The sequence below is a fragment of the Panthera tigris genome, chromosome D1 (assembly GCF_018350195.1).
Source record: "Panthera tigris isolate Pti1 chromosome D1, P.tigris_Pti1_mat1.1, whole genome shotgun sequence".
Lineage (NCBI taxonomy): Eukaryota > Metazoa > Chordata > Mammalia > Carnivora > Felidae > Panthera > Panthera tigris.
This window is the reverse complement of record NC_056669.1, coordinates 84,432,506-84,457,032: the sequence shown is the minus strand read 5'-3', so window position 1 is coordinate 84,457,032 and position 24,527 is coordinate 84,432,506. Positions and strand designations below refer to the sequence as shown.

The 24,527-nt window shown below is 38.0% G+C and overlaps 1 protein-coding gene across 2 annotated transcripts in view; it reads left to right on the top strand.

The window, feature by feature from the left end:
* DCDC1 (doublecortin domain containing 1) overlaps positions 1–23,901 on the top strand; it is a 490,317-nt gene extending 466,416 nt beyond the window's left edge. For both annotated transcript variants that reach the window (XM_042959037.1, XM_042959036.1), the window contains 3 exons: positions 8,292–8,442; positions 11,185–11,294; positions 22,798–23,901. In XM_042959037.1, the coding sequence (XP_042814971.1) occupies positions 8,292–8,442; positions 11,185–11,294; positions 22,798–22,866 (330 nt within the window). In that variant the 3' untranslated portion in view covers positions 22,867–23,901. The remainder of the gene's footprint in view (positions 1–8,291; positions 8,443–11,184; positions 11,295–22,797) is intronic.
* Positions 23,902–24,527: the final 626 nt, after the last annotated feature.

Sequence of the window (24,527 nt, the reverse complement as noted above, 5' to 3'; positions counted from 1 at the left end):
TGTGTAGAGAAATGATCACTCTCATGTTGATGGATGTACAACTTGTTGGCAATACATATAAAAAAAATGTACTTCTAGAACTTTATCCCAGGGATATTTTTATGAATTTATGCAAAGATTGTTTGGCAAGAGTATTTATCACAGGGCTATTTATAACATAGATAGATTAGAAATCATTTAAATAGTCATCAATAGAGACTTGGTTAAATGAATTATAGTACATAGGATAGAATATCATAACTCAATTAAAATGAACTTTGGAAAGAATAATGACAATAATGATGTTCCAGGCTAAGTGAAAGAAGCATAACATAAAGCATGTGGAGTTGGATTCTATATATACACATGCATACACTTAGAATACTTCTATTTTTGGAAGTATTTATCAAATGGTCTTATTGTTGGTGACCTAATAAAAGTGGTATTTCTTTCTTGTGCATTTTCCTCTGTGCTCTATATTTTGTTATGATGAATACAGATTGTAAGAAAATGTATTAGCTAAGGGATCTGACATTCTTCTTAGAGAAATACTAACAGCATGTTATAAAGGTCAAATTAGCAGTTCAGGCAGGAAGTTCAGTAGGAGTTCAGAGGAGGGGAACATTTCCCACCTGGGGTGAAGGAGAAAGGCTCCACAGAGGAATCAATCAGGACCTCTGATGAAACTTGAGAAATGGGTAAGATTCAGTATCTTAGGCAGAAAAAGCATTAATAAGGATGAGGGGCACTGAACACAAAAGTATGGTTGTTAGAATTCAAAAATTAAATACATAATTCCAGTACATAGATGGTGCTTAGGCAGAGAAATACAGAAAGATATATACAACTGGAGAGATTGTTTAAAAGCATATGGTGGACCCCACGTGCTATCTACATTAGTCTACTTGGGGTGCCATAACAAACATCATAGACTGGGTGGCTTAAACAACAGAAACTTATTTCTCAGAGTCCTGGAGGCTAGAAAGTCCAAGATCAAGGTGTCAGCAGGGTTGGTTTCTGAAGGACCCTCTGGTTTGCAGATGACCCCCACCTCACCACTATGTGTTCTCACACAGCCTTTCCCCTGTACATGTGTGGAGAGAGAGATCTCTAGTTCCTCTTCCTCTTCTAATAAGGCCATGGTCCTGTCATATTAGTGCCCAACATTTGTGACCTCATTTAATCTTAATTACCTCCTTAAGGAACTTTCTCCAAATGAGTTTTGAGGAGGACATAATGTGGTCCATTACACTGTCCCAGACCAAAGTGTTTTAGCCACCAGTCATCTCTGAATAAATTCATGACATGGTATAAACAGTGTTTTACAGAGACTAATGTGGTCTCAGTATGTAAAAGATACTTAGGAAATGTTTAGAAAGGTTCTGCATATTATTTCTTCCTTTGCTTTATTTTTTTAAAATAAATCTCTTTCCTTATCTTTTCCATACTGTTTTTGTATTTGGAGACCTGCATGAGATCCTTTGTGATCCATTAGAAATGTATCCATTCAAGCTATCAGGCTGTAAAGAATACTTCTGGAGAGTGGACTCTGTGTGAAACAAATAGACAACAGGAAGTGTAGGGCTCAGATTTCACTGGGGAGTCTGGCTAACACCACCAGTTCCAAAGAAACTCAGCTTCAATGGTTGGTACTTTTACCAGAGAAATGAGGAACAGAACACATTTCAAAGTGCTTCACTCTACTTTCTGTAATAAAACCCCCAGATGGTATTTGAATCCCATCTAATGCAGACTTTTTCTCTGCTTCTTTCACTGCTGTGGCTATTCTGGATGATTTAACCACATTCTTCCTACCCACTCTTTGAACATTACTAGAGCAACTCATCTCCAACTGGCGAAGGCTCATCTGTCATCAGTGCACTAAGGTGGCTCCCTCTCCAGGGTTAGTGGCTCTTTCTTCAGAGCCAGCATCTCTCTCTGATTTATGATTGCCCAGCCCCTCTTTCTATGCTCCTGAAACATTTGTCTTCTCCACCCCTACAACATCTCTTTGATTCTACAGAATCTCAGAACCAGTGTGTTTTCTCTCAGCCAAATAGTTCTTGATGCAGAAGTGGAAGCCGAAAGAATGAGAAACAGGTCCTTCTGATTTGTAGAGGCGAGGACCTCATGCCTGCAGGGAATATGCACTTGTTCTGTGATGCCCACGCGCCCAACCCTGAGAAGACTGGCCTATGAAAACTAAGCTCACAAGATAGATTGTGGGTGAGGAATTGTGCACAGAACATTGTTCCTTTATTATGAGCTTTAGTTACTGCAAAAATTATGAACATACAGTTTAGATTACCCACTGTAAAGAAGATATGTGAATAAGTTTAGATACATTCGGAAAACTAAGAATTAATAATGTCATTGAAGGTAATAAGCTGACTAGATATTTTAGAGCCTTTCTGTACTGAAAATGCCTTATTTTCACATTTATTTTAAAAATATTTTTGTGAACTCATTAACTTTGTCTCATGTAGATAGATCTTTATGAAAACCAAGTGAAATACTTATATATTTAATTCACATTTTGCATTTAGTATATGTTTTTATTAAATAATGTTCATTTTTCTGATTATAAACAGAATCTCAATAAAATAGTCACATTTTAGTAGTAAAGTAAGGGAAAATGTAAGAATTACCTTTATGTCAGTTCTTTTCAAGCTGCAGAAGTTTTTCCCAGAAACCTATCCATACATATTTCTAGGACAGCTCCTCATTGCTCCCAACCCAGATAGAAACCCAATTACCATATTTGTTGGTTGTTTTAAAGCTGAAAAACAAAATAACTTCTATGGACTGAATTGTGCACTCCCTCCCCAAATTTTTTTGCTGAAGCCCTAACCTCCAGTGTGACTGTATTTAGAGATATGGCTTTCAGGAGACAATTAAGGTTGAGGCCTGTGGGTGGCTCAATAGGTTAAGTGTCCAACTCTTGGTTTCGGCTCAGGTCATGATCTTACAGTTCATGGGTTCAAGCCCTGAATGGGATTCTTTCTCCCGCTCTCTCTGTCCCTCCCCTACACACTCTCTCTCTCAAAAGTAAATAAACATGAAAAAAAAAAAGGAGACAGTTAAAGTTAAATGAGGTCATAAGTGTGGGGCCCTAACCTGATAGGATTTGTGGCCTTTGTAAGAAGAGGAAATGAGAGCCCATTCTTCTCCCACCATGTGGGGACACAACAAAGAGCCAGGAAGAGAACTGTCGCCAGAAACTAAATTGGCCACTACTTTAATCTTGGATTTCCCAGCTTCCAGAACTGTGAGAAATAAAATTATGTTGTTTAAGCCACCCAATGCATGATACTTATTTTGGCAACTTTGAGCAGACTAAGACAGTGACTATTGTTATGGAAAATTTAGAAAAATCCAAAGAAAAACCATATGAATCTATTGTAATATCTATGATTTTTTGATTATTTTAATAACATTTCTACTGTTTTCAACTTACATAAAAACATATGGTCACTGTATTAAAATTAGAAAAAGAAAAAATGCCAAGAAGGAAATGAAAATTCTACCACCCACAAATAACCATCGTTATAACTTTAGTGAATATATTTCTATGGTTACTATACAGTTATAATATTTTTTGCCATTGTGATCATAGCAGATCACACAATATATATAATTTTGCAGCCTGCATTATTCACTTAACAAACTAATGTGATTTCCCACCCACATATTTAACATTCCTTAACAAAAGAATTATTTTCAATGGCACCATAATCTTCTATCAAATGGGCAGATTATTATTTATTCATTCATTCAGTTTTCTGTTGTTTTCCGTTAGGTTGTAATTTTTTGCTGTCATAAAGCATGCTCCGTTGAATATATTCATCTGTGTTTAATTTTCTGATTATTTCCCCTAAATAACTTCTTAGTAAGATTGCTAGGTCAAATTATGTAAACGTGCTTGAGAATTTTGATAGCTATTGCCAAAGCATTTTCCAGGAATATTTCAGGAGTTTATGCTCCCACAAATAGTGAATGAGAGCTTCTACCTACTCGTGGTATACATGAGGTTTCAGCAATGCTAAATGCAGCCATTTAGAAACATATTTGTGGGTTTGACAGGGAATTTTATATCCATGTTTTAATTTATATGTCTTTAATTACTTGTATAAGTGATTTTTATTTGATTTATCATTTATTAGTCATCTGTGAATTTCCTGTTAAATCCTTTGCTATTTTTCTATTGGAAGTATTTTTCACACTGATATGAATTTTCTTTTTCTTAAAGCAATAAGCAACATCTAACTTTATCAGATTTAGTGTAACAAAATTCCAATTTGCCACTGTGTCTATGGGTTTTTTCAATGTACAGAATTATTATATTTTAAAAGTTCTTTGTTTTTAAATGTTCTGATAGTCTTTTACTATCCTAAGTTCATATAAAGATTCATCTGGTTTTCTTCAAATTTTTTTATAATTTTATTTTTCTCTTTTACTTTTTAAACTGTGTGAAACTCCTCGTGTAAAATTTGAGCAAAGTTATTTCTCTGCTATATTTGTTGGCGTAAAATTATCTCAGCCCTACTTACAGACTAATCTGTTTTTGTTCTCCCAACTGAGCTGGAATGCAATCTTTATAATAAACTAATTCTTATTAGCTTCTGCTCTTAAACAATCCAACATATCTAATACTTCTAGAATTATTATAGCTTTTTCTTATATTTTAATTTCTGAAAGAAGTTGCCTATTGTTCTTTGTTTTCAAATTTTACTTGAATACCCTTGTGTATTGATTCTTATAGATGAATTTTGAAATTACAGTCCAACACTCTAAAGTCATCCTGCAGGGTTTTGACTATAGTTGTGTCAGGCTATTAATTAATTTCATAAGAATCAATCTTTGCAGCCAGATTGAATTCTGTGGCATTGTTTTATATATGTGTGTAAGCACATATAAAAAAATATATATGTATCTTTTTTAGTCCTTCAGTAAAATTTTATAATTTTTTATAAGGGTCTTGCATTTGAAAATAATTGTCATTCCTAATTGGTTTTGCTGTTAGGATAGATTTCCCCCCACTATATTTTCTGAATGCCTATTTTTGTGAGCAGGAAAACTATCAATATTTTATAATTTATTTTGTCCTTGGCACTTTATTAAACATTTTTCTCTTATTATTAATCTTTTATTTGATTCACATAAATTTTCTAAGAATAAAATCATATTAAGTTCACATGAAGGTGATTTTGTCTATTTTTTTAAGACATGAATTATTTTTCTTATTCTGATTTTAAGTTTTATTGTATTGGTTATAATCATAAAAATGAATGTTCTTAACAAAGGAAAACAGAGAAAAAGGGCATCTCTTGCCCTCATGAATAAATAGACAGTTGGAATGCTTGGTTTTTCTTTCCTTTCCCATGTCCCTTTTTGATGATGCTTTGCATTTTTTTTTCTTGATGAAGACTAAAATTTTTAATTCATTTATTTTCTGACCATTTTTTGTAGCAGTTGTATCATGTTCTAGTGGTCTTACTGCTTAGTATTATTCATTTCACATTATGACTTTCCCATAGTGAAGGAATTTCATTCATTTCTTAATAATCTGAAATGTATGTGAGTGATATGTTTTCCTAGTTTTTGTGTACATGAGGATATCATTTGTTTCCTATAACCAAAAGTAATAATTAAGCTGGATATAGAATTCTTATGTTAAAACATTTTCTCCTAAAAACTTCATATTTTATCCCATTTTCTTTGACATTCATTGTTACAGAAAACAGATCTAAATATAACTGAACTTTCCCCCATGTCTATAATTCATACTTTTCAATTCAGTTATATTTAAATGTTAGTCAGTTTTTCATTAACTTTGCCATATTCTGAGTTAGCCTATTTGATCTAAAGACATGGGTCTTTGGAACAGGAAAGTTTTCTTCTTCTTCTTCTTCTTCTTCTTCTTCTTCTTCTTCTTCTTCTTCTTCTTCTTCTTCTTTTTATCTTCTTCTTGATAGTTGCTTGAGTTTAATTTATTCTGAATTCTTCTCCAGCACCACCGATAATGTATAGGTTTAATATCTGATGTCTTGACACTCCAGATGTTTAACTTTCCTCTCATAAATTTTATGTCTTATGCTTTCACTATATCCTGTGAGGTTTTCTCAACTTAGTCCTCCCTAATACTGATTTGATTTTCTATAATATTCAGTCTGCTTTTCTTCTGTTTTCAAAACAGATTTTAATTCTACTACTGAGTCTTTTATTTCCTTACCTTCTCTCCTCTTTTCATTTAGCTCTCTACTTACCCTAGTTTGAAACACTGTTCCTTCTCTTACTAGCTGTGTGATCGGAGTTAAGATATTTAACCTCTGTTCTCCATTTTTGTCATCAATAAAAGGAAGATAATAATTATTTCCATAGAATGAAACCAGATTGTCCTTAGAAACTTTTAGAAAAGTTTCTATCCCATAGAAATGTCCCAATAAATGTTAACTGCTATTATTGTTACCTTCGTCGTCATTATCATCATCATCATCATCATCATCATCATCTCTGCCGCATCTCATCAATACTTCTTTTCTTTAAATTGCTGTCATCTCATTTCTGTGTGTGTTTGTGTGTATGTGTGTGTGTGTGTGTTTATGGAAGTCAAATTTTATTGAATTTGGGGAAAACCCAATACAGATATTCTCTAAAATGTATTTCTGCTGTAAATCTTTTTCTAAATCTTCACCTTGAGGACTGTGTAAAACATAAGAGTTTTCTATGTTGTAGAATACTTTCATAAGCCTCATATAGTTGCTGTTGTTAATTTTTTTTATCTATGCCTCCTTGTACAAGGAGAGATCTTTTGACAGAAGACAGGATAGATTAGTTCTCTTTGTTTCCCGTACATTTTTACTTGGGATCTCTCAGGATCCTTTCCTAGATCTCAAGTCACAGAGCTGGTTCATATGCTCAGTATTGAGTCAAATTGCTGCTGACTGGCTGTTGCCTAGCAGGAGGGGTAAGTAAGAATACTCTCCCACTGCTCTATTCTATCTACAGAAGGGAATGTATTCTTGGGTAATTTTAATTATTATTCAATTCAATTCATTCATCCCTTACCCAAAGTAGTGGGTGTGAAAACTGCACTTTCCAATTGCATTGTTTCATCACTGTCTTGTCTTGCTTCATATTATTGATTCATTTCCCATATACAAGATGTCATTATGTGCCTAGTTCTGCTCCCTGCCAGGCTACATTGTTGTGAGTTGTAGTCCCTAAATAGATCTATAAAAAGAAGTATTGGTTGTGGGGCACCTGGGTGGCTCAATCGGTTGAGTGTCTGATTCTTGATTTTGGCTCAGGTTATCATCTCATGGTTCATGAGATCAAGCCCCACATTGGGCTCTACACTGAACATGGAGCCTGCTTATCTCTCTCTTTCTCTTCCTTTGCCCCTTCCCTGATCATGTGCTCTCTCTCTCAAAAAAAAAAAAAAATTGGATGTATTGGTTATGATTTAGGGCTCATGTGGACCTGGCTCCTGCATTTTGGAGGAACAAGTGTTAGGTAAAAATCATGCACTCAAGTGTGTAGAAACCTCTAATTTTCCCCTTACTTGCTTTTATTATTCTGTCTTAAAGTCTTATTCACACTTTCATGGAATTGCCCTTAGGGGTCTGGCAACATGTTGACTAATCTTTCTAATACTGTTGACACTCTGCATCTGTACATGTATTTTTATGAATATTTCTAGGAAAACTGAGAAAAACTGACTAAGGCCCTTACAGATCACTTTTAAATTTTTCAAGTTAAAAAGAAAAAGAAGACTTTCTAATCATAGAATCAAAGAGGTCTTAAACCAAAACTTTGATTTTATAGTTGAAGATACTGTTTTCATAGAGAGGTTGCCTGACTGGTCTGAGGTCAGAAGAGGCCGAAGGCCCGGGTCTCCTCACTTCTGGGTCAGTGCTTTTGTCTTCTAGTTTCTTGCTTGTTGAAAAAAAAAATATTTTCAGCTATTGTGACAAGTTGAGATTCTCAAGCCAGGGCCTTTCATATTTAGGCATTTCTTAAGCAGCAAGAAGTCTTCTTCCACATGGGAAAATAGAGAACCACAAGGAAAAAATCCAGTAAGAGCACAGAAGTTCCTCATTGTGAAAGCACTTTGGAAACATTTTATATGCTATTTTTCCCATATTTGGAAACATTTTATATGCTATTTTTCCTTCTATAACTCTCTAATAACCACAAGTAAAATAAATATTCAAACTGGGAGAATAGTTCTCCTAAAGGAGTTGATTCTTTAAGACTTCATAATGTTGTGACGTTTCATATTCTAATATCTCTGTCCCTTTGTATTTCAGCTGCTGGATGACTGTTCCTCTCGTCTCAAAATGGTCCACCCAGCCAGAACACTGCACACCCCGGATGGAGAACCAATTTACTCGTGGGATGACATAGAGAGAGACATGGTCATCTGCGTATCCACAGGACGTGGCTTTATAACCCAAAAGAGTATGGGTGACAGTTTCTTTTCCATCAAGTTTTTGAAGAATTAAACCATCTTGTCTTTTCGTCAAAGAGCTTACTTTCTGAATTTTATATCCCATCATGATGATTTTTAATAATTATCTTCTGGATCCACCCTTTTCTACTCCAGTTATACTTCTGTTCTGGAAATTCACTGTTGACACCATTTGCACTCAAGAATTCAATCAGAGTTCTGTTAGTCTTGAGCCTTATCCAAGGGGCTTATTTGCAGAAATTCTAAATGGCCTCATTTGAAGGTATTCCCTTAGCATGAACCCTGAGGAAAGTGAGGCTCTGTTGACTTCCTACTTTCAAGTTATTTAAAACTTAATGGCTTATTAAATAGCGACTACAGTTTGCAGAACTCTTTTTTTTAGTAGTAAGTAAATATATGCTCATTTTATTATTTTATCTATTCTTTGCTAATTTTCTTTTCTAAGTGATACCAATGGAAAAGAATACATATATGTTATTAAACCAATTCTTGCTCTTAATCCTGTTTGCCTGAAGAATTTTTAAAAATTTTTTTCTAATGTTTATTTTTTGAGAGAGAGAGAGACAGAGCATGAGTTGGGGAGGGACCACAGAGAGAGAGGGAGACACAGGATCTGAAGCAGGTAGCACAGAGCCCAACACGAAGCTCAAACTCACGAACTGTGAGATCATGACCTGAGCTGAAGTCGGACACTCAACCGACTAAGCCATCCAGGTGTCCCAGCCTGAGGAATTTAAAGCCCCTTGCAGGGGTTAGCTATACATTAACAAAGGCATAATTTTCAGGAATTCTGAAGAACATGATATCACTTTAAAGGAAATCAAAACATTAGGAAATGAATTACCTGGGATCCCTAAAATAAGTAATACTAGATTATTTCTTTTTAAAGTCACCATAAAATTATTATTATTATTATATGTAAAGTACACAAACCAAAAACTTTTAAAACAGTTGCAATCATATCTTTACATTTAGCCCAGAACAAAAGTATAGGAATGAAGACTGAAATGCAGGAAGACAAGGATTTATTGGGATGCCTATCACTGTTCTGAGGTATTCCACAAATATTCCTCCAGCACCACCCAACATCGAGGAAGAGGTTTCAATCGTATTCTTTGTATGCCCCTGTCCCTATCACTCACTATTACCTCTCACCCCAGCTCTTGGAGACCCCACTATGTGGTTACTTAGAAGAATAATTTGGGGTTCTTGTCATTAGTATTAGCTGATAGCTTTCTGTGTTCGCAAACTGCCCAGCCCTGTAAAAGAAATATAAGCCAGGGTTCCCTCCCTGAAAGAGTTTTTGATCTAATTAAGTATATGAACACACTTGAAATATTACAGTGCACTTGAATAGTAAACAAACGAGTGGTACAGTAGAAGGTACTTTTCCAGTTTCTTCATTGTTTATGCTCAATCTTTCATACTCTTGGGATTGTCTTCTGTTACCTGGCCCCTATCCTCCTGGCTTCACTGTGTTCATTGGGCCTTTATGAGAAATAAAGCTAGGGCAACCTGGCCAAACAGGTATCCAAAACACAGAGAGAAATGTAGGGCCCCTTCCCAGAAGCAAGCTTGTTACCCGTAAAAGCTGAAGGAAAGAGAGAAAACAGGAAATGCAAATGTTACTTTCCCTACCAGTTTCTCCATGTTAGTTCTCTGGACCTTTGACAAGGCTATGTAGACAAACATTTTTCTTTTTTGTATCATCAATTATGTATATCCACATAGATCACTATGGTGTGAAAGTTGATTCTTTTCCTCTGGACGTAGGTTCCCATACTTCATCTTCATATTTTCACCTTCATGATGAAGAGATTAGTGGTTTTTCCCAATTGTCTTAAGTGTCTCAAAGGGTGATGTATTTTCTAGGAAACCTAACTGGTAGCGGAGTTTAATTTAAGTGTTCTTTAGAAACTTATTTTACTATATGTAAGTTGCCATTTATTGTTTTTCCTGATATAATTAAGTTAGAAATAATCATTAAGTAGAATATATTATTAAATACTCAGAATGCTTTAAAAAAAAGAAAGAAATGCCACTTGTGTATCTATATCTATATCTATATCTATATCTATATCTATCTATATATCTATATATCTCTATATAGGCAGATATACTTATGAACGTACACTTAAACAATCATTACACTCAAAATTTTGCTGTGGCCTACTGGCTTAAGTATATGGTAGAAAATAAGGCAGTCTGGGAGTTTCAAAAAAGTAAACACTCTACAATAACTTATTTTATGTACTGTAATATAAAAACATTTATCATGTGAAAGTCATCAAGAATCACACTGGGTTTTTGAAAAATAGATTTGTTTTGGCAAAACAAATCATATGCTGTTAGAATGGTTTCTTTCACACAGACCCCCCCCAACGAAAGTAAAAGAGTGCTTTATGCCATTTGTCATCAACTTGGAGCACTGTTCTCACTGCTGTGTTTACTGTCTTTTCAGTGGGTTCAATTTCTAGACCACTCCCAGGTTAGCCTCCAATTCAGGCTTTTTACAAAGCCTGGAAGGAAGCCCTCTCCAGAACTGCCATTCTGTAGAAATCCAGAGAATGTTAGCACGTCTCTGATGTGATAAGCAAGTCAAGTGTGTAATGAGAGAGTCCAGCGTGGGAGTCAAGGATTTCTGAAGGATTTTTGAGTTTTTCATCATCTTGGACTTTTAATTACTTTCTATAAATACATTGACATGTCTCTCAAAATAATCTTTTTAACAGAATTAAAGCAACGGATGGAGATCAGAGCAAATTATGCCAGAATCCGAAGGCAGCAGGGCCCTCAAGCCACAAACATTGTGGTGTCACGATCTGAAAAGCTGCAATTTCCGGTACAGCCACACAGTTCATTTCTATCAGAGCCATCATATTTTGTGCTGTATTTTGCTGGGGTAACATATGTGTATACACTCATATGCTCATATGCTTTCTATGACGTAACAATTACTTATCCTTTTTAATTTTGTATAGTATCTTTTAAAAAAGTTGCTACCCTCTACATCTTGCATAGAATGGCATTTGCTGCCTCAAATGTGTTCTTGGAAAGGCAACAAACCTAGACAAAATAATGCCAGTAAAATAACTATCTTAGATGTGTTTTCTCTCAGAAAAAAAAGGGAAACTACTATTATTATTTAAAAATAATTTGGTGGGGTCAAGTAATATTTTATGTGTCTATATATATTGTGTGTGTATTTATATATATAATTTTGTGGGGTCAAGTATTATGTGTGTGTGTGTGTGTGTGTGTAATTTGGTAATAAAATAGGTTGTTTGACCATCTAACACTAAATTTGACCCAAACTGACATTTTTCTGGTTCAACCACCTTATTTTCTGTGTTAAAATCCTGCATTTACTGAATAAAAATGAAACGGCTGGTGGCCACTGAACAGCACATGAATCGATGTCTCCTTCTCCAGTTTCCCTTCAGTTTGGCCTGTGGTAGCAAGCAGCAGTCTTTATGGGGCACAGCTACATGTTGTTCACAAAAATGAAGCTGGCTATTCCGGACTAAGCTCAGTAACCGAAAGCCGTAGACTGTGTCCTCAGTCCTCAGTCCTCAGAACTTAGAGAAAGGTTGTATGCACTGTTAAAAAGAAAAGTCACGTGAGGATTTCTTTTTAAGGCATCAAGGGAGATTCTCAGCAATCTTAAGTAGCAATACTACAGGAAGAGAAAAACTTACCTATTAATTTCTTCCTGCAATGAAGAAAGAATCTCTCTCTCTCTCTTTTTTTTAATAGCAGTGACAAATCAGAGTTTGTTTTACGGTCCTGGTAGAAAATTTCAAGAGAAATGTTCTCTCTCTTGCTTTGAAAGCCACTCACAGCTCTGTCTGAATATCAATTGCAACCTGGCTAGGTGTGTACAGAAGGGCTCAGCTGGCTCCCTCCTCAATCCACCACTTTAATGTAATGCAGTAGATCATGTCTACTGAAGGGGGCTCTTGGTAATCATTGCAAAAGGCCTAGTATTTACTCCCAGTCTGCAAATCAGTGGGGCTGCATGAATAAATTCCTGCTGCTTCCAACACCACTAAAAGGAGAGCACATTGAGGTGAAATTTCACATGTTACATCCACAGCAATTTGCCCTTTTGCAGACACTGTTGTACGATGTTAGAGATGTGAAGGCATCCCAGAACAGCTTTGTGACACATAGGAAAAAAGATTGCATGTGACCCCCATTTTTCTTTTTCTTTTTTTAACAAGAAAGTCAAAATAAGAAAGGTTAAGGAACATGCTCCAGGTCAGAAAGCGGGACAACAGGATTCTTACCTGCTGGGCTTCTGCTTAGAATGATTGGATCACAATTCCCATAGACACAGAACTTTTCATTTTTTATTTTTTCAAAATTCCTTGAAAACAAAGGCATTTCTCTAGGTGCAAAAGTACCTATCATTTTTCTGCCAAAGAGTAGTTGATTTGCTATGAAAATGGCATGATTTCACCCTGGATCAAATGTGCAAATTCTTGTGAAGTTTTCACTGTTGCATGTGAATACGCCTGAAGCGAAAATTGGCAATATCACACAACGCTCTATCAAGCACCAGGAGACATAAGGCAAAACTCTTTAACTGAACTTTTCTATTACCAGTAAATGGGATTTTAGATGTAATATAACAGTCATCAACACATCACATTTTACCAGCAAGGCAGTGACACTTACTTTGTGGACGACGGCTTGCACAGAGTAGCTTGGCAGTTCATAGCTACTTTTAACGAAGACTGAGAACAGCCCTGCTCTTTCCTTATTATTGACCTTCCTTCTTAGTTGGCCAGAAGGTGGACTGGGGAGTGGTTACTCCACCTCGGCAAGGACTATAGGATAAGACTATTGCAATTCTGTTCGGCCTTCCTAGGCTTTTAATAAACCCAGTAATTTCCTTTGGGGACATGTTTATCAAATTTGAATCAGCTTCGTATATATAAGTCACATTTCAATATTTTCCTATCAACTGGAAACCATTTATTATTAAATACTAAAACAACCATCCTCCAGTCCATGGCCTTCTCGAAATTTATTTCCTGCTGGTTCACAAAACACCCTTAAGGTGATCCAGATGTTAATCAACAGTGTACCAGCATTTGTGATTGTCCTCAGGAGGACTTTTCTGGATATTTTTGCCCCATCCCTAGCTTTTGTTGCCTGATGAAGTGTTGGGGTGAAATTTCATGTTTCTAAGCCAGGTGACTAAAAGTAACATGCCTGAAAGTTTGACAAACATTTTGAGATTAACTGGAAGTGTTTTATAAATAAGAAACATCTATCTGGGTACTTATGTCAGTTTTGCAAAACAGGACACATTAGTAATGATTCAAAATGCAAAGGTCATTTTGTAGAGCAATAACCTGAATTTCCATTTCTCTCTTGATTTTCTTAGTAACTAAATTTTTGTGTGTGTGTGGATTAAGAAAGCAAAGCAAAAAACAACAAAAAGGTAAAGATAAATTTGTTCCCTTTACCAAAGAATCACTTAGAAATTGTAGCTAGTGGCTATTGCTGTGTTTATGAACTAATCTTTAATAATAGCCCAGGTGTGCTGAGTGTCATTGAGATTTGTGATTTACCGAGGCAGCAGCTTTTTTTGTTTTATTTTTTTCTTTCTGGCATCATTTGGAAGAGAGCAATCAAAACCCACAGATCTGTGTTATTCTAGGTCATCACAAATCAGATGCAAATGTCCTCAGTTAAATGGAATTTGGACCCATTGGTGATCCTCAATTGTTTTTATTAAACCAATGGCTCCAGTTCCCTCTTGCCTCTGAGCACATTTCAACCCCTCCTAAGGCTAGGTGGGCAGAAAGAACAGCCGTTTTCTTTTCAATGCAGTGAACTAAAATTCTGCATAAGTGGCACGGCTTGGGCCGCTTGGCCTTAGCAACTGCAAAGAAGGTGGACAAAGACTGCCATTCAGGTTAAGTGCTGATGGGAGCAAATGGCCCAACTGTATAACATGGCTGTGTGGTGGGTGTCTGCTGCCAGCTATAGTATTTTCTAATTCTGTGAGTCTGTAATATAAACTATCAATAGGCTGTCACCCTGTACCATATGTGCAAATAGAAATATATGAGGGGAGAGGAAGTGCTTCTGCCCATGCTGCAGCTGGGTTGGGGGAGGGAGAAAGAAACAAGATGGAAAATTATATTTATATGGCAAGTACAATGGTGATTCTGAATTGGATGTGCAATCACTCATCGTCTGCTGTAGTCCTGTAGATATAAGTTTCAGTCAATCACTGGATCCATTGGGTCCTGGCTTTTCCATCCTAGAAGTTTCGAATGTCACCTGTGTCAGACCAACTGAGATAGCTGGGCAGTCAGACTCTCCATACCACCAGCAGCAGCTGGGTTTAAAAAAAAATTCCAAAAGGCATAAATGACCCTGCAGACTGTGCTAGACCGGAAAGGAAGAGAGGAGGGAATCTCCCAGAACTTCTAGGGTTGGTGCCCCCAAAAAGATGAGATTTGATTACATCTCTCTCTCTTCATTTCCACTTCTTTCCATTCTTCCTTCCTTTCTTCTTTCTCGTTGCCTGTTGTTCTTCTCTCCTCAGTCTTCCCTGCTTTTCTCATCTAAGGGCCCTTGAATTCCATCTTTTATTTTAAAACAATCCTTTCTAGAGCAATTTGTGGATCAGCAGGGATGCTTCCTTAGTATGATTCTCAAAGTTTAATGTGCACAAGAATGACCTGGAGAGCTTGATAAAGCCCAGTGTCAGGCTGATCACAGAGGTTCTTATTCTGTATGCCTGAGGTGGGTCAGGAAGTCTGCACTTAATAGGCCCCAGGGATGGAGAGCAGTTGGCTGACCACACCGGGAGAAACTTGGCCAGGACTTCTGTGTCAGCTGGGCGTGGCTCAAGCCAAGGACCAGTGTCAAGAACACCAGAGGATGAAGGCAAAGAAGCACTTGCTGTGTGAGTGAGGGCTTTAATCTGAATGTCCTCATGTTTTCTTATCACTACTTCCTTACGAAATAATGGAAATAATCTTGGGTCAAGACTATCCACCCAGAGAGTGTAACCAGGACCCAGACATTAGAGGCAAAACAAGTGAGTCTGAGGTAGTGAAGCTTCCCATGTTAATTAAGCTGCCTTCAGTGCTGATAACATCTTGCTATTTTAAAGGTCGCGGGAATAATGTCAGTGCTATGGTGCACATATCGAGGGGCAGAGTAATTTTGGGGGTGGGGACGAATAGCAAGCCTCTTGAGTTTTCTTCTGCATTTTTGTATGTACAAAGAGAGAGCACTTTAGAACAAGGATGGGGTCCTATTTGCCGAAGTGACCTTTTCCCCACTGAAGGAGCTGCTTATTGGTGGGGAGGCCAAACCTCTTTATGTTTGCTCTAAGTCTAGTTAATGCGGAAGGCTGAGCCACCGACATCCCTGGCAGGCTCGTCTAAGAGTGTGAAATTCCACAGGATATTATTTCAGTTCAATAATAAGTGCTCTTAGAAAAACTAATTTTTAAGATAGTTCTCTTGTTCCCTAATTGAAATCCGTATAGGCTGGGAGACAGACATTTTCCTTAGAAGACAGAAAATACAAAGAAAATTAGTTTTTCAAAGAGCAAATTCATATATATATATATATATATATATATATATATAGCCAGGCACTCTCTGTTCTGTTCTGGCTGCTGGGCATGCAAAGGTATGGTGCTACTTGGATAGTGCAGAGGGCTAGAATGTTGGATTAATAGGCACAAGGTGAGGTGAGAGGTGTGGGCATGAACCAGATTGTGGACAGCCTTATAAGTCATGTTAAGGAGTTTGGATTTTTCTTTTCTGAGCGCAGTGGGAAGTGATTAAAAGGAAGTTAACATTAAAGATGATTAGATATTGTGTAATAAATTAAGCTTACTTAGGTTACAAATTACAGAGACATACTCAATTTACCTCCAGTGGTGGAGGTTTGTTGGAAGGATTAACAAGGAAGTGAGAGTGCACAGGGAAGCCCGACACACAATCTTCATGGTGGTCTCTGTTCTAGATGCATGGGTGCACCTGGGTGGCTCAGTCCGTTGAGTGTCCGACTCTTGATTTCAAGTCAGGTCATGATCCCAGGGTTGTGGGATCAAGCTCCACACGGGGCTCCACGCTGAGCATGGAGCCCACTTGGAATTTTCTCTCTCTCCCTCCCCTCTTTCCTTCCCCATGTGCACGCTCATGAACACATGCTGTGAAAAAATTAAAATTGAAAAAAAGAAGCGTGACCTATCTTTGTCCAAATGGCCACCCAGTAATCTGCCATTCCTGCTCTTGACTTCATTGTTTCTTGGTCTTCTTTCTTCTGCTGTGAATTTTCTACTTCTTTGCAGGCTCTTCTCTACACTGAGATGCTCACTTGCCTGTTCATGGCCTCTGCTGCTTTGAGGCTCCTGTTTCCTGCCTTCTCTTTATATTTCTTTTGGCTCCAGAGCCACTCTACCATCTGAATTACTTTCATTGTGTCTTCTAATGGAAGACTAAATGGCTGGAGGTCAGCCAATAGCTGCCTTTTACTCATTCCTTTAGATTGGGATGTCAGGGATTACATGATACAAAGCACAGCTTGCCTGTTTAAGCAACAGTGTGGGTTGAATTCCTCAGGAAGCTGTGGACATGGCTGGCATTCAGGGCTCCGTGGCATTTTCAGTATCGACCATATTTCTGCCATTGTTATGCTCCTTTTCTCTCTTCACCACTGAGGGATGAAATTAGCAATGGAATTATCTAGGCTGTCACTATTTCTCTTTAGTCATTGAGAGGCTTTCCCTTGGGTGCCTCCTCAAAATTGGCCTTTGACAGGGTGATCTTTGCTATACAGGCAACACAAACTTGAGGTTGGAATCTGTGACTTCAGTTACAGTATCAGGATGGATACCAGCTGGACTCACAAGTTACACTTCTGAATACAGTCAAGTCTGTTTGAGGAAGTGGATCTTGCCAGGATACCCTGGCACCCAAAACTCAAGGCACTTGGGCATCCAGGCAAGTTTTCCAGATCAATTCAGAATGCCAAACCCTTATCAGACCTTGCCTTGCCTCTTGTTTCATGAAATCGTTTTGATAGGCTGAATTCCACTGTGGACTTTAATTTTTATTATGATTTCTCTCCCTCTCTCCACTCTGCAAGGCGAACCTGGCTAGCAACTTTCTCAGTGTTGAAATGTGAGTTCTGCTTAGTGGGCTTGACAGGGGTCTGCTGTGTTTGAGTCATAAATCCTTGTTGTGCTCCAGGACACCCATGGAGTAGTATTATCTGCTAGATAATGCCTAGTTCCCATGAAAAAGTTGATATGGGCCAAACTCTATATGGAGCTAAAGCTGTGTATTTAAGAGGCTTTGGAGAGAGGAGCTCTCACCAGCCATGAGGCAGAAGGCAGCAGCTGCACGTAACAGTACTCCAGGACCCTGCACTCCAGGTCTTTGCTCAGGAAATGAATGACTCAACAACAAAGGACAATTTTCATTACACCAATTTCCAAGTGTTGTTGTGAAGGGAAAAGGGATTCATTTGTGGGATTTTTAAGTCTTTCGAAGTTGCTTACTTACATTATTTTACTTTAGGCCACTGCGTTGCTCACATGGATAATCCTGATGATTTTTTAACCAGTCATTGTACAGCCCCAGGCTTCCTCCTCTCCAATTCTTTTTTTTTAAGTTTATTTATTTATTTTGAGAGCAAAAGAGAGAGAGAGAGAGAGAGAGAATCCCAAACAGACTCCACACTGTCAGTGCAGAGCCTGATGTGGGGTTCGAGCTTATGAACCTTGAGATCATAGCCTGAGCTGAAATCAAGAGTTGGATGCTTAACCGACTGAGCCACCTAGGTAACCCCCTCCTCTCCAATTCTTTATCCATGTCATAGCCAGAATGATCTTTCGAAAATGAAAATCATATCATGTTACGCTCTTGCTTAAAACCTTAAAATTTCCACCCGCCACCCCCCCCAACCCTAATCATGAAAGTAAAGAGCACACTCCTCCCCAAGTTACTCATTGCCCTTGGGAATATTATGTCCAACTCGCCCTGCAGCCTCTGTTTTCTCACTCTTTGCTCACAGAGATCTGCACCCGACTCCTCCTAAACATTCCCTCAGTTGCCCCCAAATTATGTCTTTCCTCTTACTTCCATACCTTTGTCCATTCTCCTCCTACAGCTTTTTTTGGGGAATCATTCTTTATCACTCCCCACACCCATCTCTATTAGAAACTTCCTTCCATGTGCTCCCTCTGCCCCCTTTGCTTATCACTTATTACTGTTGATGTATTTTTTCTCCCACTGGTTTCTAAGCTCCTTGAAAGTAAGCCAGACTTGTTCACATCTGTGTTCCCAGAGACTGAATATCTCCTGCTATACAGCAGGCATTAAAGAATATTTGTTGAATGAATGTAAGATTTAGAGTAATCGATTGGTTAAAAACCTGCTTTTTAAAAAAAAAAATCTTAAAGTTTATTTCTTTTTGAGAGAGAGACAGCATGTGAGTGGGGGAGGGGCAGAGAGAGAGAAGGAGACACAGAATCTGAAACAGGCTCTAGTCTCTGAACTGTCAACACAGAGCCCAACGTGGGGCTCGAACTCCTGAACCATGAGATCATGACATGAGCCGAAGTTAGATGCTTAACCAACTGAGCCATCCAGACGCCCCAAAAACATGATTTTTAATATACACATTGAAGCGGAGTTTGACTTTTTGTAGAACTTTCTTCTCATATGCACTGCTTTGGACTGAGTGCCCCCCCGCAAAGTTCATGAGTTGAAATCCCGTGCCTCAATATGATGGTATTAGGAGGTAATTAGGAGCAGATGAAGTCATAAGGAGGGAGCCCTCATGAATGGAATTTGTGCCCTTGTAAAAGTCACAGAAGAGTTTCCTTCATCTGCTCTGCTTTCTGTCCTATGAAGATAAAATGAGAAGTCAGTAGTCTACAACCCAGAAGAGGGCTCTCACCAGAATGTGACCATGCTGGCACTCTGATCTCACACATCCTGGCTCCAGACATGTGAGAAATAAATTTCTATTGTTTATAAGCCTATGATACTTAGTTGTAGCAGCCTGAGCCAAGACATGCATTGCCACATCAATCCATAAAATATCACATAAACTTCTTATAAAGCAAATCTTGTACTTGTTGATAAGACAGTGTAGCTTGACTCAATTTCCTTCATCTTAAGACAAACCAAAGCAAGGTTGATCATCATCCCTTCTTTGCCAGCCGTAACTTTCAAAATGCTCCTAAAGTCTGGTGGAATAGAAAACACTCTTCTGTCATCAGTGCCCAAATGCATCCTTAACTGCTCGGCTGCCTTTGCCACAGGCAGACTGACTTGGAAGAGAAGACCCGTCACCCCCTTTCACAAGTGTGATGATTTGTGGCTGAGAAGGGAGAGCCTGCTCTCTGAACCACATGCCCCCTGGTGCAGGCAGGCTAAGGAAAGATGAATGGCATTATAAGACAGACATCTGAATGTTTCGTATTAAATTAGTCCCTGAATGTTTCGTATTAAATTAGTCCCATAGAGCGCCTAGAATTCTCATTCCATAAATCACAAAGTAAAGTAAACTCACTCCCAGGTTAGATTGCTGTGACTTTGGCCTGTGGTGTCATAGATAATCTGAGAATAGTTAAACATTTGTCTGAAATAGTAATAATTTCCAGCATATTTACTCAGTGACATAGAAGTGACCCAGACTGATCTCTGTTGCCAGAAACAGCATGTAAATGGGAGTCAGCCAACTTAGGAGATTTCCAAACAAGGGTCACTGCTCCTCACCTCCTCTGCTTGCTCTGAAACAGCCATGGGCTCCCTCAGGGGCTGCTAGGTGCTGGGGCTGAGATGAGCAAACTTCGTTTCCTCCAGAGTAGGTACTAAAAAGCACCGACGGGTCCCCACCCCTTTACTAAATGCCAGTTGCAGCACCATTTTGAAATCTACTTTCACCTTGTTTGGTCTAAGCATGATTGAGCTAGGAAAGACCTTGATTCCACTAAAGACACATTTCTCTTCAATGGCAAAGGTTTACTCTGAGAATATTTTACATAGCCTTGGATCGATTCTGGTCCTTCCATTCCTGGGCTAACACTGTGATTACTGGGAACATAATAGAATGGAAAGAACATTAGACCATTCAATTCCATGCTAACTGGCCGAAGGCCCATCTGAACTGCTGCTTCCTCTTCTATAAAACGAGGAAAGTAGACTCTTGTATCTCTACAGTTCCACTCAGCTTTTAAAGTCTGATTCTGATTCCATAGTGAGATACAACAAGAGTTATAACAGCTAGAATTCTAGCTGACCCAGGAAACCTATCCATCTCCTCGATAAGGCTTGTTACAGGTGTTCACTAGAACCTGCATCCAGATCATCGTCACCTTCAGAAGCCCAATCCAGATTTCACTAGAGCAACAGAGGAGGCCACGGCACAGCTTAGTGGTGGCCAAGGACTGGAGATGGTTCCTTCTGGGGAAAGATTTTTGGACTTGGTATCAAAGGTCTGAATTGAGTCTTGCCTCCTGCACGGTTGGACAAGTCTTTTGGTATACAGATCAATAAGATCATAAATGTTGAAGGGGAAGGGTACTAATGCTGGTAGAATGTCTATACATGCCAGGTACCATGTTGGTACACTGTTGTTGTCATCTGTTTAACTCCATACTCATGAGCACTCTTGGAAGTAGATATTTTCTCTACTTCTACTTTTGAATTATACAAATGAGGAAGCTGAGCTTATGAGAGACGAAATACCTTGCCCAAAGCAGGTGGGGGTGGAGTAGGTGATATAGGTGATGGGAATTAAGGAGTGCACTTGTGATGAGCACTGGTGATGTATGGAATTGTTGAATCACTATATTGTACACCCGAAACTAATATAACATTGTATGTTAACTATATTTGAATTAAAATTTTAAAATAATGATAATAATAAATAACAAAAAAGCCACCAGCCAATAAGTGGCAGAACTGGGATTTGGACCTGGATTTGCCTAACCTCAAAGCCTGTAGAAATTGCAGGTTACTGGCATTAGGAATTATGAAACTGAGTTCACTGGATGCCTTCAATGAGTAATTCTGTGGTTTAGTCACTGCCTGTTTGGGAGATTTCCCTGATGGCAACTAAGTTAGGCAAAGTAAGCTACACTTGGATGTCTGACCCAAGGTAGGTGGGGCACTGCCATATGCATGGGAGCGGCCCTCACCTACTCTTCAGGACATAGCAAATCATCTCGGGTCTCACCTCTCTACCCCAATGGCTGTATTCACTTATGTATTAGTTGCTAAGGCTGCTGTAGCAAAGTACCACAAGTTAGGTGATTTAAACAACAGAAATTTATTGTCTCACAGTTTTAGAAGCTAGAAGTCCAAGATCAAGTTGGCAGCAGGTTTGGTTCCTTCTCTAGAGTACAAGGGAATGATCTGTTCCATACCTCTGTCCCAGCAGCTGGTGGTTTCCAAGAAATCTTAGGTGTTCCTTGAGTAGAATCGTCACCCCAATCTCTGCCTTCCTGTTTACATGACATTCTCCCTGTGTGCCTATCCTTGTCCAAATGTCCCCCTTTTATAAAGACACCAGTCTTATTGGGTTAGGGGCCCACCCTACTCCAGTATGACCTCATCTTAACTAATTACATCTGCAAAGACCCTATTTCCAAATAAGAACACATTCTGAGATACTGAGGGCTAGGATTTTGATATATGAATTTTTTTTGGAGGGGGGGGACACAATTCAACCCATATCAGTCAGAAACAAATGTCCCACCCCTCACCCACACAAGCACTTCCTCTGAGCTCAAGTGCTCTACCATTAAAGACCACAGCATTCTTTCTTGATGGCATGTCTCTCTCCCTTTTATGTCTTTCTTGTTTCTTACTAACACTGAAGTCTGATATTAATGGAAAAACCATTAAAAAAAACTATTATCCTATGAGGTAAAGTGAATGCACTCAACTGTAAAAGGAAGACTTATCGATCAATTTCAGTTACACCTTGCTTGTCTGACACTTTGCAGCTAAGGAATGTGTTTTTATTGCCTGGCCAGATAGTTCAGATTTCCGGTCAGTCTTAGTAAAGACCCCTTTTTATAACATTGATAAAATTTTATCACAGAGCTATGAAAACAAAATTAGATTTCATAACTCACATCAGGCCTTGAAGGGAATGCCTCTATAAATTTTACAAACCTTATCAAGTTTTAATGCACCTATTCTGATAAATATTTTCAAAATAGCAACTTCTACTGAACTTCATATATATGTGTATGTATAAATAAGTTTATGTGTGCATTCATGTGTATATATATATATATATATATATATATATTTCTCTCTCTTTTTTCTGTCTTATAGGAAAGAAAACTTCCTTCACCTACCTGTAATCAGAAGACTGACAGAAAGACCAATTACTCAGATTGCTGAAGACTCAAATTTAGGAAAATACCCTTTTATAAAAGAAATCTGTGTGGTTCATTTAAAAATTTAGTCCTAAAATTTATCTTTTAAAATAACTTGATTTCTCATAGACTGATTTTGAAAAATTACCAACACTGATAAATCAGCTACAAGCTATCTATAAATTAATAAGAACACATATAATCAAAGGCAGCATTAGCCATAGAGACTTCATATTCCAGTGAAATCTTGCATATATTGTCTAGTTTTTCCAGTCTGTAGAGTGGCCTGTTGGAAAAAGTTGCATATATATTGAACACATATTTTGTCTCCCCAACTGGACGGCAAGTGCCTGGAGGGCAGGGACCCTTGTTTTTATTGACTTGGGACAGGGCTGTACCCATAAGGGCTCAGTGATAATGCCCAGCAGTCCCACTGCCAGAGCAACATAATGGGCAGTTGAGATTCAGCTCTCTTCCACTCTTGTACTAGACCACAAACTGAAATTACAACAGAACAGTGGAAACAGAGGATCTGCTTTATAGATTTTCATTTCAGTCAGCTGTTCAGGAGCTACATGCTCAGAGTCAAATTAAGTCGAGTTATAGTTGAATAGTCCTTTCTGCTCTTCAGAGACAAGAAACGCTTCTCAAAATTGTGCAAATGAAATAAATGTGATTGTGTAAACTAGGCATCTTATATTCTTAAAACATTATCTTTAATGATTATACATTTTGGTTTAAGATGCCAAGTTTGAAAAAAAATCTAAAAATGAAGTGAAATTACTTCTATATGAATTGACAATGTTTAAAACCTCAACAGACTTTGTAAAGGAATTCTCAAACTGTTTTGATTCATATGCTACCTTAGAGAATCTTGAAAAACCATAAACTTACAAAGTGCACATACAAAAAAAAAAAAAGCTTTTTTTTTTTTCATATAATTTCACAGAGTTCACAGACCAACCTGAAGAACATCTGTAAAGAACTTCTGATATAAGGGAAGATATTTCTTTTTAAAAAAAAATTTTAATGTTTATTTTTGAGAGAGAGAGAGATAGAGCGTGAGTGGGGAGGGACAGGGAGAAGGAGACAGAATCCAAAGCAAGGAGGTGTCAGCATAGAGCTGGATGCAGGGCTTGAACTCACAAACCATGAGATCATGACCTGAGCCGAAGTCGGATGCTTAACTGACTGAGCCACCCAGGTGCCCCAGGGAAGATATTTCTGATTTCCATAATTTATAATGTTTAGGGGACCTAGGATCTATACCTCTCAACGGAAGATTTCAAAACATATGTCAGATGAAACAGATTCTAAGCTTCACTGTGGTAATGTTCTCTTGTTATATTCAAAAACAATAAACCACGAAGATTTTTTATCATCTCTGACTATGAATTTTGCATCTGTGAATCTTAAATGGGAAAAGAGAAGGAAATATAAACTTCAAACAGTGTTGTTAATTTGGGGCATTCCTTGGAGAAAACACTTATTACCTGGAAGAAAAAAAGCTAATTAAGTCGACATTTCTTACAATCTCAAAACCATTTTACTTGCTACTCTTATAGGCAGAAGGGAATACATGCTGTTTCTCTTTTGTCTGTCAGGAGAATAATAGGGAACGCTGACAGGCCCAGCAGCCAGCAGCCCCAATAGTGGAGACTCCGCAGAGGAGTGGCCTTGGATGTC